The sequence below is a fragment of the Sapajus apella genome, unplaced genomic scaffold (genome assembly GCF_009761245.1).
Source record: "Sapajus apella isolate SASKATOON/1434 unplaced genomic scaffold, GSC_monkey_1.0 scaffold125, whole genome shotgun sequence".
Lineage (NCBI taxonomy): Eukaryota > Metazoa > Chordata > Mammalia > Primates > Cebidae > Sapajus > Sapajus apella.
Window position 1 is genome coordinate 1,134,203 of NW_022437065.1, and position 18,976 is coordinate 1,153,178.

At 40.3% G+C, this 18,976-nt stretch overlaps 1 protein-coding gene across 1 annotated transcript in view; it reads left to right on the forward strand.

Moving 5' to 3' along the window:
* The window catches only part of OTC (ornithine carbamoyltransferase), a 65,217-nt gene extending 59,068 nt beyond the window's left edge, over positions 1 to 6,149 (forward strand). Inside the window, exon 10 of the mRNA XM_032261647.1 lies at positions 5,892 to 6,149. Within this exon, the coding sequence (XP_032117538.1) occupies positions 5,892 to 5,951 (60 nt within the window). The 3' untranslated portion in view covers positions 5,952 to 6,149. The remainder of the gene's footprint in view (positions 1 to 5,891) is intronic.
* Positions 6,150 to 18,976: the final 12,827 nt, after the last annotated feature.

Below are 18,976 nucleotides of genomic sequence, written 5' to 3' on the forward strand. Positions count from 1 at the left end.
GGAGTTTCACTCTTGTTACCCAGGCTGGAGTGCAATGGCGCGATCTCGGCTCACCGCAACCTCCGCCTCCTGGGTTCAGGCAATTCTCCTGCCTCAGCTTCCTGAGTAGCTGGGATTACAGGCACGCACCACCATGCCCAGCTAATGTTTTGTATTTTTAATAGAGACGGGGTTTCACCATGTTGACCAGGATGGTCTCGATCTCTTGACCTCGTGATCCACCCGCCTCGGCCTCCCAAAGTGCTGGGATTACAGGCTTGAGCCACCGCGCCCGGCCCCAATTTTTGTATTTTTAATAGAGACAGGTTTCGCTATGTTGGCCAGGCTGGTCTCAAACTCCTAACCTCAGGTGATCTGCCCACCTCAGCCTTCCAAAGTGCTAGGATTACAGGCATGAGCCACCGTGCCCAGCTGCAAATAAATTATTCTTATACAGCTTATTTAGAATGGACTTTAGGTTCAGCACTACTATGATACCTTTTTCTAAGATGTTCTAAAGGCACAATACTTGTCTTCCTCCAGACTACCCTATCCAATACAGTAGCCAGAAGGCACATGTGGCTTTTTAAAACTAAACTAATTGTAATTTTACAAAATTGAAGATTCAGGGTGGGCACAGTGGCTCATGACTGTAATCTAGCACTCTGGGAGGCCGAAGCAGGGGGATCACTTGAGGTCAGGAGTTCAAGACCAGCCTGGCCAACATGGTGAAACTCTGTTACTACTAAAAATACAAAACAAAAAAATTACCCGGGCCTGGTGGTGCACAACTGTAATCCCAGCTACTTGGGAGGCTGAGGCAGGAAAATTGCTTGAACCTGGGAGGTGGAAGTTCCAGTAAGCCAAGATCATGCCACCGCACTCCAGCCTGGGCAACAGAGCAAGACTCTGTCTGAAAAAGAAAGAAAGAAAGAAAGAAAGAAGATTCAGTTTCTCAGTTATACTAACCAAGCTGTTGAATGCTCAATAGCCACATGTGGCTGGTGGCTACATTATTTACATTGGATAGCACAGACATCGAACACTTCCATCACTGCCAAGAGTTCTATTGGACAACACTACTCTAGAGAATAATTTCCATACCTAAAACTTGATTTAAAATCGGGATGAAAGAAGAAAGGAAAGCCACAATGTGGCCCTCCAGTTCTGAGATGCCTGTAATGACTGATGTAAAGTACACAACTAAAACAGGATGAAGGGCTTGTTCTTTAATGGTGTAGCATTTTTAAAGCAGAAGTGTACTGTTTCAGCACTCAGAGTAGCTTTTTAAGGCCTCCATGCTAAGAGATTTCCAGAAATGCTATTCAGAACACTCCACTAATCGCTTCATTCTCTTCTTGGTGCACAGGTCTTTGGAGCCCTTTGTTTAAAAACAAAAATCACCCTTTCCTTCTCATGAAGCTTGCTTTTGTATTTTTCAGTGATTAATAAGGCAGTAGGACTTACAAAAAGTAGACAGATGTTTTTCCTCTGCCTATACATTTTACACTAGAGCTAAAATAACCTAAAGAGACCCTGAAAAAAGAAAAAAGGTTAAACTTCAAAGCGCTGTTATCCACATATGACTAAGACCAAAACACCATTGCGAATGTAATTCACAATATTTTATAGTCATTTACTTCTCCTCAAGTTAGAGTTGCCAGATATAATATAGGACACTCAGTTAAATTTGAATTTTAGATAAACAATGAATAATTTCTAGTATAAGTATGTCTCATGCAATATTTAGAACATACAGTAAAAAATATATTTGTTGTTATCTGAAATTGTTATTTAACTGCTTGTCTGTCCGTGTTTATTTATTGAACTCAATCTGACAATCCTAATCCAAGGTGAATTTGTAAGTTTTCACTTGGAAATAAGGTTGACACAATCCAAAGACAGTTAAAAACAAATAAAAAATGAGATGGGTTCCCAGGAACCCATTAAAAAGTTTACAATGGTTTTTACCTGGTAGACGTTCTTATGACAAAGTTTTCCCTGGGGAACTAGTTCCTTCTTGTCATTCAGACATCACTTTAAAGTTACTGTTGAGCACTTCCCACGCCATCCACTCTTAAGTGGTTCCCAAGGCTCCTTTATCTCCTTTTAAAATTTTATTTTGTAATGGCACTACTTGATATTTTTCTATTTTTTGTCTGCTTGTTGCCAGTCCCCCCACTACAATGAAAACTTCTTCATGAAAGCAGCGATCCTGTCTCTAATGTTCTTTATTATATGTAGAAGTGTGCCTCACACATACTCTAAATATGGACTCAATACATTTTTGGAGCCTAAAGGCAATATAGGAAATTGCTGTTTAGAACATAGTTTTTGGAAATAGGACTGCTGGATCATATGGGAGTTCTAGTTTTAGTTTTTTGGGAACCTCTATACCATTTTTTATAATGGCTGCGCTGCAAGGCTCTAAATGGTTTGAACCCCGAGAGTGTGCCAACAAACAATACAAGGTGGTGTGGAGCAACACACTGTTTTAATGAGCACCTGGGTGCAGATAGGCTGAGGCCTAAAATGATGGATGTGTTCATCAGCTTAATTTAAGTGAGGGCAAGGCAGGGGTTTTACAGTCTCCTGTAACTATTACGTGCTACCCAGACGGCCTCTCTCTTCATCTCCTGGCCAGCCCTCTTCTGGTCTGCCCTCTTCTGGCTTCTGCTCTCTTGCTGCTGGCGCAAGTAGTCTTGAGCCTTGGGACTGGGCCCGAGGAGGGAGGAGTTATCGCCCCAGGCTTTCAGGCCCCAGGGAGAATCATGTACTAATTTAGATTCCCACCAACAATGTATAGGAGTCCTTCACTCGGCATTCTTGTCAACACTTATCTTTCATCTTTTTAAATAAAAGCCACTGTAATAGGTGTGTGGTGATATCTCATTGTGGTTCAATTTGCATTTCCCTAACAATTAGTGATACTCAGCATTTTTTCATGAACTTGTTGATGATTTGTATGTCTTCTTTGGAAAAATGTCTCTTCAGATCCTTTGCCCATTTTTTTAATCAGGTTATTTCTTTTCTTTCTTTTTTTTTTTTAAATAAATAAAGACGGGGTTTCGACATGTTGGTCAGGCTGGTCTTGAACTCCCGAACTCAGGTGATCTGCCCGCCTTGGCTTCCAAAGTGTTTAGATTACAGGCGTGAGCCACCACTCCCGGCTTTAATCAGGTTATTTGTTTTCTATTTAGTTGTTTGAGTTCCTTATATATTTTGGATTAACCGCTTATCAGATATATGGTTTGCAAATATTTTCTCCCATTCTGTGGATTGCCTCTTCACTCTATTTATTGTTTCTTTTGCTGTGCAGAAGCTTTTTAGTATGATGCAATTTGATTTGTCTACGTTTGTTTCTGTTGCTTGTGTTTTCAGGGTCATATGTGAATAATTACCAGACCGATGTTACGGAGCTTGATATGGTTTGGTTGTGTACCCACCCAAATCTTGAATTGTAGCTCCCATAATTCCCACATGTTGTGGGAGGGAGCCGGTGGGAGATAATTGAATCATAGAGGCAGTTTCCCCCCTACTGTTCTCGTGGTACTGAGTAAGTCTCATGAGATCTGACAGTTTTATAAGTGAAAACCCCTTTTGCTTGGCTCTCATTCCCTCTCTTGCCTGCCACCATGTGATATGTGCCTTTTGCCTTCTGCCATGATTGTGAGGCCTCCCCAGCCATTGGAACTGTAAGTCCATTAAACCTCTTTTTCTTTATAAATGTCCCAGTCTCAGGTGTGTCTTTATCAGCAGCCTGAAAACGGACTAAGACAGAGTTTTTCCCTGTGTTTTCTTCCAGTAGTGTTATAGCCTCAGAGCTTATATTTAAGTCTTTAATCCATTTTGAGTTGATTTTTGTATACGGTGTGAGACAAGGGCCCAATTTTATTCTTCTGCATGTGAATATCCAGTTTTGTCAATACCATTTGCTGAAGAGACTGTCCTTTCCCCATTATGTGTTCTTGGCACCTCTGTCAAAAAGCAATTGACCATAAACTGCTTTTTATGGTCACAGAAAAGACACAGAAAGACAAATATATGGGTTCATTTCTGGGCTTTCCTCACTGTTTCATTCGTTAATGTCTGTTTTTATGACAGTACCATGTTGTTTTTATTAAAATATCTTTATAACATGTTTTAAAATCACTGAGTGTGATGCTGCCAGCTTTGTTCCTTTTGTTCAAGATCACTTTGTCTATGTGGGGTCTTTGAGGTTCCATACAAACTTAAAGACTGTATTTTTGATTTATGTGAAAAATGACATTGGAATTCTGATAGGGGTTGCATTGAATCTGTAGATCACTTTGGGTAATGTGGACATTTTTACAACATTAATTCTTTCAATCCATGAACGTGGGATATCATTCCACTTATTTGTGTCTTCTTCATTTTCTTTCATCAGTGTTTTATAGTTTTCAGTAAACAGGTCTTTTACCTTCTTGATTAAATCTATACCTAAGTAATTTTTTGTTGCTATTGCAAATGTGATTATTTTCTTAATTTTCTTTTCAGATAGCTCATTATTAGTATATTAGGAATGCTACTGATTTATGTATGTTGATTTTATTTTCTGCAATTTTACTGAATTCCTTTATCAGTTCTAACAGTTTTTTGGTGGATATTATGCTAAGTAAAATAACCCAGTCACAGAAAGACAAATACTACATGATCTCACTTATATGTGGACTCTAAAATAGTTGAAATCATAGAAGTAGAGAGTAGAATGGTGATTACCAGAGGCTAGGGGATGGGAAGGAAGATAATGGTGAATTGTTGATCAAAGGGTACAAAGTTTCAGGTAGACAGAAAGAATAGGTTTTGAGATCTATTACAGAGCAGAATGATTATAGTCAATAATAATATATATTTCAAAATAATTTAGAGAGTAAATGTCAAATGTCTCACCATAAAAGAAGATAGGTAAGTAAGGTGATGGATATGTTCATTAGCTTGATTTAATCATTGCACATTTAACACATATATCAAAACATCACATTGTACTCTGTAAATGTATAAATTATAATTTATCAATCAATAATAATAATTTTTAAAAAGAATAGAGTCAGAGAAAACCTGGGTTCCAACACAGTTCTGCACTGTCATCTCAAGGATTGATTTCTTCTTCTATAAATGATAATAACAAAAGCTACCTTAGAATTTTGTTGTATTGAATGAGATACTACATGAACATTTCCTTCTGGCTTACTAAAGCTCCTGGCATAGTGCTTAAAAAAATATTTCTTGACTGATACATGATACGGTACTTAGTATTCTATCTAATACCTAGTAAGCAATCAGTATATTCACCATTGTTACTGATATTATTATTGTCACTCTTGTGGAGGTTGGGAAGAATAAAAGTGAAAATTACCATTTGTGGTTGACAGACCAAGGGGAAGCTGTATACTCTTAGCTACAGAGATAATACTCCTTCAGGAATACCCAGTTTCAGATAGCAGACATTACTCAGATTACTCTACATCTGATTCATCCTAAACTTCTCTAGGTTGTGAGTGATCAAACCATAGTATATACACAACGATCTGGGATAGGAGAGATTGTATTTCTCTAAAATTAGCCAATGCCTAGGTTTACTTATGACTGGAAAATTCAGTCATGGCTACCACTGTAGCATCTCATTTCAACTCTGTGACCCTGCAGTCCTGGAATGAGGCCTCATTATGTGATGTTAGTGTGTCTATTTGAGTCAGTCTGATCTCTGTTGACCTTCATTTATACCCTCCCCCAATAAATAGATACTAGTTCAGAACTGTTTTATTACCTTTTTCTTGAGAAAACACATTTTAACTGTAACCCTGCAAAGCTGAAACCTAATTCACCTTATCTAGGTCCCTAAACAGGCTGTCACTGATGTTTATCCATTTCTTTCTTTCTTGTGTCATCAGGCTGTCATGGTGTCCCTGCTGACAGATTACTCACCTCAGCTCCAGAAGCTTAAATTTTGATGTCGTGATGCTTGTCAAGAAAGAAGCAATGTTCTTCAGTAACAGAATGAGTTGGTTTGTGGGAAAAGCAGAAGAGAATCTAAACACATACCCTAACACATGGTATGGGTGAACTGTATGATATTGCTTTGCTATTGTGAAACTTTCCTGAAGCCCTTAAGTGCTGATACACTGTAATAAACACTTTGTTTAAACTCTCTAATTCACAAATTCCAAGTTACTTTTAGGTATCATATTCATTATCATATACATTTACTTCAACTAAACATAAAATACTGTGTTCATAATGTATAATGTCTAAGCCATTAAATGTAATCTATGCTTATTACCTTAATAAATTATCACCCACACTAATTTATAAGTAAACATTTACTAGGCAGTCAGCTACTGGTAAATCTGTGGGTTGTGTTCCTGTCCCCCAGGACCAACTAGAAAGCCAAATGATTCATCTTGCAGATGTGGTACAGTGTTCAGGCCAATGAGGTAGACAGACATTCATTTATGGAGGCAAATAATGAAATTCTTAAAAAATAACTATCACTGTGCCCAAACTCTGAAGTTTTTTCCAATAACTTGTGAGAAGGTGGCAGTGGGGTGTCCTTCAAGAGCATGCATCTCTTCTCTGTAATGAATACTTACTGTTACAAGCCATAAGAAGCTTTTGTTAGTAAGTGGTAAAACCATGGATAGCTAGAGTAGCATTTTCTTAGGTTCAAATTCTCCAGCAAGAGCAAGTTAATTTTTTTTTCACGTCTGTGCTTATTATGCATCTACTCACACCACATGCTGAATATTTCCATAAATCTACTACTTGCCACATTTTAGCCAGCCTTTTCCTCTTATTTTTCTTTGGGCTAATAAAAATTTACATTATTGAATTATTATAATGTAATTACAACTAGATTTCTCTTGTGAGTTACCAACATTTGTATTGTTGAATTATTATAATATAATTTGAGTCTTTTAGTTAAAATGTTAAATAAGTGAAGCTTTTAAAAGATTATACATTTTACACAAGACAATGTAATTTCCTTTATATTCTACCTTTACTATTAGAAAAATGTTTCCAGGCTGGTTGAGTGATATTCTTCAGCAGACAGCTCTGACTTAAATGAGTAAGAAAGGGATGAATTACAAATTAGATTTGCAATGAAGACGCAATAAAACATTTTTTTTTTTTTTGTAGGGAAAAATGTTCATGATGTTACAGAAAAAAAATCAAAATTTCCAGTAAATGTCAAAGGTGACATTCATGTCCATGGTAATTTATTGGAAGCACTTAGAAACAAAGTGGAGTTTAGTGGTATATCTTTCAGCAGAGAGAATAAGAATGATTTAACCAGAAGGTGTCATGTGTATTGTGGAAGTCTCACTCTCAAATTGCCTACATAGAAAGAAGTGTCCTTCCACTTACCAATGGTCTCCCATAGTAATGAGCTTCCATCTCATTCCGGGTTATTCTTTGAACTAAATGGATGGTATAGTCTTCTTCCCTCAATTGGAAAGAACTTGTATTAATTTTCTTGCCAAAATATAGTCAATTTTTCCTCAAAAATCCCTATAGCTTTATTTATTGTGCACATACAATTAACCTCATTCTCAACCCAATTATGTAGGAATTTATTTGCTTTCTTAACTTTTCATCTTAATCAGACATTATTTATATTGTCAGGAAAAAAAAATAGGGGAGGAAAATTCACCCTTAATTTTTTCAAAGCTGTTTTTGTCTCCTCTTTCTTCTTATCTTTTTTCCTATATAACTATTGCAACTCCAAAGTCTAACAAAAACCCTAGAAATAACCCTTGCATCTTTGGTGTACATAATGAATCTTATCACCTAATATAACTAACCAAAGAGCTCTTTTCTTCCAGGATTTCTCCACAATAACATTGGGAGTAGAAACCACAAGTGATTATACGGCAATGATTTCAATGTCATCAGTGTTTTTTTTTTTTTTTTTTTTTTTCCAGTGATGAGTTTCCAGGTACTTTAGAAAAATAATTCAATGTCAGGGCTGGGCACAGTGGCTCATGTTTGCAATCCTGTCACTTCGGGAGGCCGAGGTGGGCAGATTACCTGAGGTCAGGAGTTCAAGACCAGCCTGGCCAACATGGTGAAACCCCGTCTCTACTAAAAAAGTACAAAAATTAGCTGGGCTGAGGCAGGAGAATCGCTTGAACCCCGGAGGCGAAAGCTGCAGTGAGCTGAGATCACATCCCTGCCCTCCAGCCTGGGTGACAGAGAGAGACTCCATCTCCAAAAATAAATAAATAAATAAATAAATAAATAAACAAACAAAATAAAAAAGAAAGAAAAATAATTCAATGTCAGATATTTCCTTCCTTCCTTCCCTTTCTTTCTCTCTCTCTCCCTCCCTCCCTTTTCTTTCTCTCTCTGTCTCTCTCTCCTTCCTTCCTTCCTTCCTTCCTTCCTTCCTTCCTTCCTTCCTTCCTTCCGTCTTTCTCTTTCTTCTTTTCTTTTCTTTCTCAGTGTCTCACTTTGTAAACCAGGCTGGAGTGCAGTGGTGTGCTCTCAGCTCACGGCAGCCTCCACCTCCCAAGTTCAAACAATTCTCCTGCCTCAGCCTCCTGAGTAGCTGGGACTACAGGGACGCACCATCAAGGCCAGCTAATTTTTGTCTTTTTAGTAGAGACAGGGTTTCACCATGTTGGCCAGGCTGGCCTGAACTCAAGTGATCCACTTGCCTCGGGCTCTCAAAGTGCTTGAGATTACTGGCATGGGCCACCATGACTGGCCTCAATATCAGGTATTTCTATCTGATATTGTGCTAATTACTTGACTTGGTAATATCCCTGGGTAGAAAGATCTCACAGAGAATCAGCATGGCAATGCCACCCTAGATCTCCTATACAAGTGACCCTAGAAACCTCAGTTAAATGTCAGAGCCCCCTTGGTCCAGTACCAAAGTTCCACAGCAAGTCTTCTCGTGATAAAAAATGAGCGAGGACTACATATGAAGAAAATATTCAGAACACATTCCTTCTGAGCCTTTTTGTCTTAGACGCTCTCATTGATGTCTTATATGGAGATGACTGAGGCATATCTGAGACATGGTGCCACTTAGCAATTTTGTAGGGTTGATATTCTTCGACAAATATAAAGGGTCATATTAAACGACAGAAAACCAGTCAAGGCACAATGATCAGACTCCTATAACCAAGAATGACACATACTGACTTTCAAGTTGTGGTCTGTGTAAAGGTCTCAAGTGAAAGACGTGAATAAGGGTTGAAACCCATCTGCACTTCAGTTATCAAGTCTTGTGTCTCCTTACAGGCCTTCTGGCCAGGAGAAAGGAATGCCTTTTTCGTATGTTGTCTATGGAGAGGGGACACTTTTTAGTATTTCATGTACCCAAATAGGTGCTTTGTTTTAAATCATACAAAGGACCAGTGTCTGGTAGGGGAGTCCCTACCATCAACAATTTACATCAGGAATTTTTTTTTAATATCACCTTATACTTGAGGGCAATGAGACACATAAAAGCAAGTGCAGTGATCGTTTTGGTGTCTTGCCTCAGTTTCTACTAGGTTCCTTAAGACCCCATAGTGAAAATGATAGTGCCTGTCCATTTTGTTTGGCAAACACATGACACGAATCATTGAAACAAGTATTTCAGAATCAACCCTGTAGTTCTTTAATATTTTAAAGATATTATTCCGTAATAATTATCCAGAAAAATTAATATAATTATTGATAAAAGAATACTGGTCATATCAAATGAAATTGAATTCCCTGACATGTGCTACAACATTTCACATTTTTATTAGTGCCTCAGTTATGTTCATGACAGTAGACTTAGTCTCTAATCCACATTTTTGTGAAACTCATCCCCAGAGAAAATGGAAGCACAACTGCCTTCTGGAGCAAAATCATTAGGCAAATGAAATTTAAAACTGGAACAGGGTTTAAAAATAATCCAGTCTATCACTTCATTTCACAAAAGAAAAAACTAGGAAATAACAACAATGTTCCTAGCATATAAATATATTCAATAGAGAGGGATAATTCATGTGTTCAACGCCCCTCTGCAAATGATCTGGAATCCTACACATATAACTGCTTGATTTGATTTACCCACAGGCTGAGTAGGAAATGGGAAGCTGGCTGGTCCAGGGCTATGGCTCTATAAGGGCAGAGGATAGAGGGGAAAATTCATACCTTAGGCAGGGGTGAACACTGATATCCAGAGATATGAACAGAAACCTAAAATTACATCCATGTAGTAGATGCTGGTGGTGCCCCATCCAGGTGCCTTTCACTTGGGTTCGTCCATCCCTCAGCTGCTGACAGGGTTGTTTGCTAATGCCTCACAGCTGCCTCTTTCTTTGAAGTGCTGTTCTCAGCCTCCAGGAACTACTGCTAGCCCAGGATATCAGACTTTCACCGTGACCTGGCCACTAGTAGCCCAGAGTCAATGAGTGACTGACATAGAGATATAAAAACCTGGTTCCCTTCCCTCCAGGTAGGATGAGGTGTGTGGGTGAGATTTCTGCCCCAGAGCTCCATGTGGGTGGGATCAAGCTGAAGCCAGTAACCATTTGAGGCCACATCCTTGTTTAGCTTCCCTCCACCACCACCCCCCACCCCTCTCTGACACCTCGACCTAATTCCCTTCTGCTGAGAGTGCGTCCTCAATAAATCACTGGCACAAGAATCCCCATCTCAGGCTATGTTCTAGGGAATCCGATCTAAGATGATCCATGAATAAGATTTTTTGTGGGTCTGTATTGCTCATCCTTCAGGCATCAAGGAGGAGTAGAGAGCTAAGAGGCTATTAGACAAACGTGGAAGATCTCATGTTTAGCAAGCAAAAACTTTTCCAGTTATCAGGATCAACCTTTTGTTGAAGACAGCAGAATATTAAAAATAACAAATATTTTTCTGTCACATATTCAAATTCATAACAGGGAATTTATTGCCTGCATGGAATAGGAATGAGACCAATTTACTTTCCCCAGAGAAGAGGAGATTTAAGTTAACTGCCACATTTCTGATTAATTCCTGTGATATTTCAGCACCCTTATAGATTGTCAATCCCAGTAGCTGTCTAGTTGGTCTGCCCCTTGCACTGGCTTCCTGAGGCTGTGTTGGCATACTTTAGTGCAAGAGTGTCCAATCCTTTTGGCTACTCTGAGCCACATTGGAAGAACTGTCTTGGGCCACACATAAAATACATGAATACTAATGATAACAGAGGAGCTAAACATAACAAAACTGGAAAAAAAGTCTCATAATGTTTTTTTTTTTTTCCCATTTATTTATTTTATTGCATTTTAGGTTTTGGGGTACATGTGAAAAACATGCAAAATTGTTGCATAGGTACACATGTGGCAGTGTGATTTGCTGCCTTCCTCCCCATCACCTACATCTGGCATTTCTCCCCTTGCTATCTCTCCCCAGCTCCCCACCCCCCACCATCCCTCCCCTATTTCCCCCCAACTGACCCCAGTGTGTAGTGCTCCCCTCCCTGTGTCCATGTGTTCTCATTGTTCAACACCCACCTATGAGTTAGAACATGTGGTGTTTGATCTTCTGCTCTTCTGTCAGTTTGCTGAGAATGATGGTTTCCAGGTTCATCCATGTCCCTACAAAGGACACAAACTCATCATTTTTGATGGCTGCATAATATTCCATGGTGTATATGTGCCACATTTTCCCTATCCAGTCTATCGTCGATGGGCATTTGGGTTGGTTCCAGGTCTTTGCTATTGTAAACAGTGCTGCAATGAACATTCGTGTGCACGTGTCCTTATAGTAGAACGATTTGTAATCCTTTGGATATATACCCAGTAATGGGATTGCTGGGTCAAATGGAATTTCTATTTCTAGGTCCTTGAGGAATCGCCACACTGTCTTCCACAATGGTTGAACTAATTTACACTCCCACCAACAGTGTAAAAGTGTTCCTATTTCTCCACATCCTCTCCAGCATCTGTTGTCTCCAGATTTTTTAATGATCACCATTCTAAGTGGCGTGAGATGGTATCTCATTGTTGTTTTGATTTGCATTTCTCTGATGACCAGTGATGATGAGCATTTTTTCATATGTTTGTTGGCCTGATGTATGTCTTCTTTTGTAAAGTGTCTGTTCATATCCTTTGCCCACTTTTGAATGGGCTTGTTAGTTTTTTTCTTGTAAATCTGTTTTAGTTCTTTGTAAATTCTGGATATCTTCCCTTTGTCAGATGGGTAAGCTGCAAAATTTTTTTCCCATTCTGTTGGTTGCCGATTCACTCTAATGATGGTTTCCTTTGCTGTGCAGAAGCTGTGGAGTTTGATTAGGTCCCATTTGTCTATTTTGGCTTTTGTTGTCAATGCTTTTGGTGTTTTGGTCATGAAGTCCTTGCCTACACCTATGTCCTGAATGGTTTTGCCTAGGTTTTCTTCTAGGGTTTTTATGGTGTTAGGTCTTATGTTTAACTCTTTAATCCATCTGGAGTTAATTTTAATGTAAGGTGTCAGGAAGGGGTCCAGTTTCTGCTTTCTGAACATGGCTAGCCAGCTTTCCCAACACCATTTATTGAACAGGGAATCCTTTCCCCATTGCTTGTTTTTGTCTGGTTTGTCAAAGATCAGATGGTTGTAGATATGTTGCGTTGCCTCCGAGACCTCTGTTCTGTTCCATTGGTCTATATCTCTGTTTTGATACCAGTACCATGCTGTTTTGATTACTGTAGCCTTGTAGTATAGTTTGAAGTCCGGTAGTGTGATGCCCCCCACTTTGTTCTTTTTGCTTAGAATTGACTTGGCTATGTGGGCTCTCTTTTGGTTCCATATGAAGTTTAAGGTGGTTTTTTCCAGTTCTACGAAGAAGGACATTGGTAGCTTGATGGGGATAGCATTGAATCTGTAAATTACTTTGGGCAGTATGGTCATTTTCATGATATTGATTCTTCCTAACCATGAACATGGAATGTTTCTCCATCTGTTTGTGTCCTCTCTTATTTCGTTGAGCAGTGGCTTGTAGTTCTCCTTGAAGAGGTCCTTTACATTCCTTGTTAGTTGTATTCCTAGGTATTTTATTCTCTTTGTGGCAATTGTAAATGGAAGTTTGTTCTTGATTTGGCTCTCTTTATGTCTGTTATTGGTGTATAGGAATGCATGTGATTTTTGCACATTGATTTTGTATCCTGAGACTTTGCTGAACTTGCTTATCAGTTTCAGGAGGTTTGGGGCTGAGATGATGGGGTCTTCTAGATATACAATCATGTCGTCTGCAAATAGAGACAATTTGACTTCCTCCTTTCCTATTTGAATGCCCTTTATTTCTTTTTCTTGCCTGATTGCTCTGGCTAGAACTTCCAGTACTATATTGAATAGCAGTGGTGAGAGAGGGCATCCTTGTCTGGTGCCACATTTCAAGGGGAATGCTTCCAGTTTTTGCCCATTCAGTATGATATTGGCTGTTGGTTTGTCATAAATAGCTTTTATTATTTTGAGATACGTTCCATCGATACCTAGCTTATTGAGGGTTTTTAGCATAAAGTGCTGTTGAATTTTGTCAAAGGCCTTCTCTGCATCAATTGAGATAATCATGTGGTTTTTGTCTTTGGTTCTGTTTATGTGGTGAATTACGTTTATAGACTTGTGTATGTTGAACCAGCCTTGCATCCCCGGGATGAAGCCTACTTGATCATGGTGAATAAGCTTTCTGATGTGCTGTTGCAATCAGCTTGTCAGTATTTTATTGAAGATTTTTGCCTCTATGTTCATCATGGATATTGGCCTGAAGTTTTCTTTTCTTGTTGAGTCTCTGCCGGGTTTTGGAATCAGGATGATGTTGGTGTCATAAAATGAATTGGGAAGAATTCCCTCTTTTTGTATTATTTGGAATAGTTTCAGAAGGAATGGTACCAGCTCCTCTTTGTACGTCTGGTAGAATTCAGCTGTGAACCCATCTGGACCTGGGCTTTTTTTGAGTGGTAAGCTCTTGATTGCTGCCTCAACTTCAGACCTTGTTATGGGTCTGTTCAGGGTTTCGGCTTCTTCCTGGTTTAGGCTTGGCAGGAGGCAAGTGTCCAGGAATTTATCCATTTCTTCCAGGTTTATTAGTTTGTGTGCATAAAGTTGTTTGTAATAATCTCTGATGATGGTTTGAATTTCTGTGGAATCTGTGGTGGTATCCCCTTTATTGTTTTTTATTGCATCAATTTGGTTATTCTCTCTTTTCTTTTTTATTAACCTGGCTAGTGGTCTATTTTGTTGATCTTTTCAAAAAACCAGCTCCTGGATTAATTGATTTTTTTAATCATTTTTTGTGTCTCTATCTCCTTCAGTTCTGCTCTGATCTTAGCTATTTCTTGTCTTCTGCTAGACTTTGAGTTTTTTTGATCTTGCTCCTCTAGCTCTTTCAGTTTTGACAATAGGGTGTCAATTTTTGATCTCTCCTTGCTTCTCATGTGGGCACTTATTGCTATATATTTTCCTCTAGAGACTGCTTTAAATGTGTCCCAGAGATTCTGGTATGTTGTGTCTTCATTCTCGTTGGTTTCGAAGAACATCTTCATTTCTGTCTTCATTTCATTGTTTATCCAGTCAACATTCAAGAGCAAGTTGTTCAGTTTCCATGAAGCTGTGCGGTTCTGGGTTAGTTTTTGAATTCTGAGTTCTAACTCGATTGCACTGTGGTCTGAGATACTGTTTGTTATGTTTCCGTTCTTTTGCATTTGCTGAGGAGTGATTTACTCCCAACTATGTGGTCAATTTTAGAGTAGGTGTGATGTGGTGCTGAGAAGAATGTATATTCTGTGGATTTGGGGTGGAGAGTTCTGTAAATGTCCATTAGATTTGCTTGGTCCAGGTCTGAGTTCAAGTCCTGGATATCCTTGTTAATTTTCTGTCTGGTTGATCTGTCTAATGTTGACAATGGGGTGTTAAAGTCTCCCACTATTATTGTGTGGGAGTCTAAGTCTCTTTGTAAGTCATTAAGAACTTGCCTTATGTATCTGGGTGCTCCTGTATTGGGTGCGTATATATTTAGGATCGTTAGCTCTTCTTGTTGCATTGATCCTTTTACCATTATGTAATGTCCTTCTTTGTCTCTTTTGATCTTTGTTGCTTTAAAGTCTAATTTATCAGAGATGAGAATTGCAACTCCTGCTTTTTTTTGCTCTCCATTTGCTTGGTAAATCTTCCTCCATCCCTTTATTTTGAGCCTTTGTGTATCCTTGCATGTGAGATGGGTTTCCTGGATACAGCACACCGATGGGTATTGTCTTTTTATCCAATTTGCCAGTCTGTGTCTTTTGATTGGGGCATTTAGTCCATTTACATTTAGGGTTAATATTGTTATGTGTGAATTTGATACTGCCATTTTGGTGCTAGCTGCGTGTTTTGCCCTTTAGTTGAGCTGTTACTTGTTGTTCCTTTATATGTGTAGAGCCTCTTTCAGGAGCTCTTGTAGAGGTGCTTGGTGGTGATGAAATCTCTGAGTACTTGCATGTTCCCAAAGGATTTTATTTTTCCTTCACTTATGAAGCTTAGTTTGGCTGGATAGGAGATTCTGGGTTGAAAGTTCTTTTCTTTAAGGATGTTGAATATTGGCCCCCACTCTCTTCTGGCTTGTAGGGTTTCTGCTGAGAGATCTGCTGTGAGTCTGATGGGCTTCCCTTTGTGGGTAACCCGACCTTTCTCTCTGGCTGCCCTTAGTATTTTCTCCTTCATTTCGACCCTGGTGAATCTGATGATTATGTGCCTTGGTGTTGCTCTTCTTGATGAATATCTTTGTGGTGTTCTCTGTATTTCCTGGACTTGAATGTTTGCCTGCCTTGCTAGGTTGGGGAAGTTTTCCTGGATAATATCCTGAAGAGTATTTTCCAGCTTGGATTCATTCTCTTCATCGCATTGAGGTACGCCTATCAAACGTAGATTAGGTCTTTTCACATAGTCCCACATTTCTTGGAGAGTTTGTTCATTTCTTTTTACCCTTTTTTCTCCAGTCTTGCCTTCCCGTTTTATTTCATTGAGTTGATCTTCGACCTCTGATATCCTTTCTTCTGCTTGGTCAATTCGGCTGTTGATACTTGTGCATGCTTCACGAAGTTCTCGTGTTGTGTTTTTCAGCTCCATCAATTCACTTATATTCCTTTCTATTTTGTCCATTCTCGTTAGCATTTCGTCAAATCTTTTTTCAGCGTTCTTAGTTTCTTTGCATTTGGTTAGAACATGTTCTTTAAGTTCACAGAAGTTTCTTACTACTCACCTTCTGAAGTCTGATTCTGTCATTTCATCACACTCGTTCTCCCTTCAACCTTGTTCCCTTGCTGATGAGGAGTTGTGATCCCTTGTAGGAGGAGAGGTGTTCTGGTTTCGGGTGTTTTCATCGTTTTTGCGCTGGTTTCTTCCCATCTTTAAGGATTTATCCACCTGTCGACTTTGTAGTTGCTGGCTTTCAGATTGGGTCTCAAATCTTTCAGATTGACGTTCTGTTTGTTGATGATGAGGTTATTTCTGTTTCTTGGTTTTCCTTCTGACAGTCTGGCCCCTCTGCTGTAGGTCTGCTGAGGTTCACTCCAGGCCCTGCTTGCCTGGGGTTCACCTGCAGCAGCTGCTGAACAGCAAGGGTTGTTACCAGTTTTCTTCTTCTGCTATCTTTGTCCCAGAAGGATACCCGCCTAGTGTCAATCTGATCTCTTTTATGGGGTGTCTCTTTGGATATATAGGGGTCAGGGACCTGCTTGAGGAGACGGACTCTTCTTTATAGGAGCTCAAATGCTGAGCTGTGAGCTCTGTTGTTGTTCATTCAGAGCTGCTGGGCAGGTACTTTTAGGTCTGCTGCAGCAGAACTCATAAACTGCTTTTTGTTCCCAGGTGCTCTGTCCCAGGGATTTAGGGCTTTATTTATGAGTTTCCGTTATGCTGCCACCTTCTTTTTTTTCCTTCCAACCTGCCCAGCCCAGCAAGGAGGTAGCCTAGTCACTGTCGGTCTATAGCAGCTTTGCTGAGCTGCTGTGGGCTCCGCCCAGCTGCCGAGTGAACTTCCCTGCAGTCCTGTTTATATGCCTGTAGTTAGAACTGCTTTGGCGATGGTGGCCCGCCTCTGTTGAGGCGGAGTCTCTCTGCTGTGGCAGGTTGCCTTGGCAACGGCGGGCTGCCTCAGCATTGGCGGGTTGCCTTGGCAACGGCACGCTGCCTCAGCAATGGCGGGTTGCCTTGTCAGCGGTGGGCTGCCTCAGCAATGGCGGGTTGCCTTGGCAATGGCGGGCTGACTCAGCATTGGTCGACTAACTTGGTCATGGCGGGCTGCCTCGGTAATGGCGGACGCCCCTCCCCCACAGAGCTGGACCGTCCTGGGTTCAGCTGCGCTTGCTGTGAAACTCTCAATCCAGAGTTTCTGGTTGCTGTTCCTTTGCGGGGGTGGGGTCAGCCGAGCCTGATCGCCTGGCTCCCTGCCTCAGAGCCTTTTTTAAGTTCGTGTTCCAGTCGCCTGTTGAAGAGGCGCTGGGGTCTGTTTGTTGTCCCCTGTGGCCACTCACTGCGCTGGCTTAAACAGCGGCACTGAGGTTTGTGGCGCTCTTTTTTTTTTTTTTTTTTGCCCTGGAATCTACTGTCCTGGTTCTCTGCTCAGTCCCCTTTTTGAACCGGCGAATGGGCGACTTCCCGTGACTCCAATCGCCAGCCAAAAGGGCACCCGGACCAGTGTATTTTGTACGGAGAACCGCGGCTCCGGGGCGCCGACAAAGCAGCCGCGCGGGGCAAAGCAGTGGCGCCAGCCGGCACAGCCGCGCTGGCTGAAACAGCCGCGCTGGCGACTGTGGAGCTCCTCTGCCTGGGAATTTCCTAGTCTGTGGGCAATAAAAACGCGTCGTCCACTCATCCTCTGCGCTTTCACTGGGAGCTGCAATCCTGAGCTGTTCCTAAACGGCCATCTTGGATCGACCTCATAATGTTTTAAGAAAGTTTACGAATTTGTGTTGGGCCGCATTCAAAGCTGTCCTGCCACGGACCACGGGTTGGACAAGCACAGGCTTGTTTTTGTTTTTGTAGTTCTCCAACTTCGGTGTGCATCAGAATCCCTTGGAGGCTTGTTAATACACAGATTACTGGGCCCCACCTGCAAAGTATCTGATTTAGCAGATTTGAAGTGAGTCCCAAGAATCTGTACTTTAACAAGTTCTTAAGGGATGCTGATGTTGCTGGTCCAGGGACCACCTTTTCAGATCACTAGTCTGAGGCAATTCTAAAGGCTTATATGAAGGGTTTTCATCCCTGTATCCATAAAGTATCACTATAAAGTATATGACACAACCCAGATTGTCTGACTATTGCTCTGTCTTTGGAGTCACTGAGGCCTGGGTTTCATCCCTCCTCTACTGTAAAACAGTTATCTAAAACTGCCCTTCTCATCCATAAAATGGGAATAATAATGCCCATCTCATAGAGTTGTTGAGAGAATTAAATGCAGTAACATATACAATAGTATTTGGCTTAGAGCAAATGCTAAACAAATATTAGTCCCCTTTTATTTGTTCAATTGTTTTTAACACTGTATATTTTTTCTTTAGCCCTTTGTAAAAATTGATATCCCATCATCAGAAAGATATTGAGCAGAATATTTGGCATAAAAAAAGTACGAGGAATGAGCTTGTCTTCTGAAATTGGCAGAGCCCAGCAGCCAACACTTCATTTAGCCATTTCTGTCTAGGAGCTGGTTTGTAAATACACAACTCAGGGGAGTGACTTGGTTCATTACCAAATGGAATCATGGAGGCCAAAAAGTCTGAAAATCCAATCAAGGTGACTAAACTCTGCTTAGAAAGGCATCAAAGGAATATATATTTATGTGAAATAAATCAGGGCATTTAGTAATTTCTGGACTTGAGGTCTATCTGGCAAAAGAGGAGAAAGATTAGGAAGAACTCATCAAGGTTTATTATCCATCTTTGTCTGAAAATAGGACTGCTTAAAAGAAGAAGTTTTCACTCTCAAGGCAGCAGTTCTCAAAAGTTTTGGTCTCAGAGACTCTTTATGCTCTTATAAATCATGAAGATCTTGAAAAGCT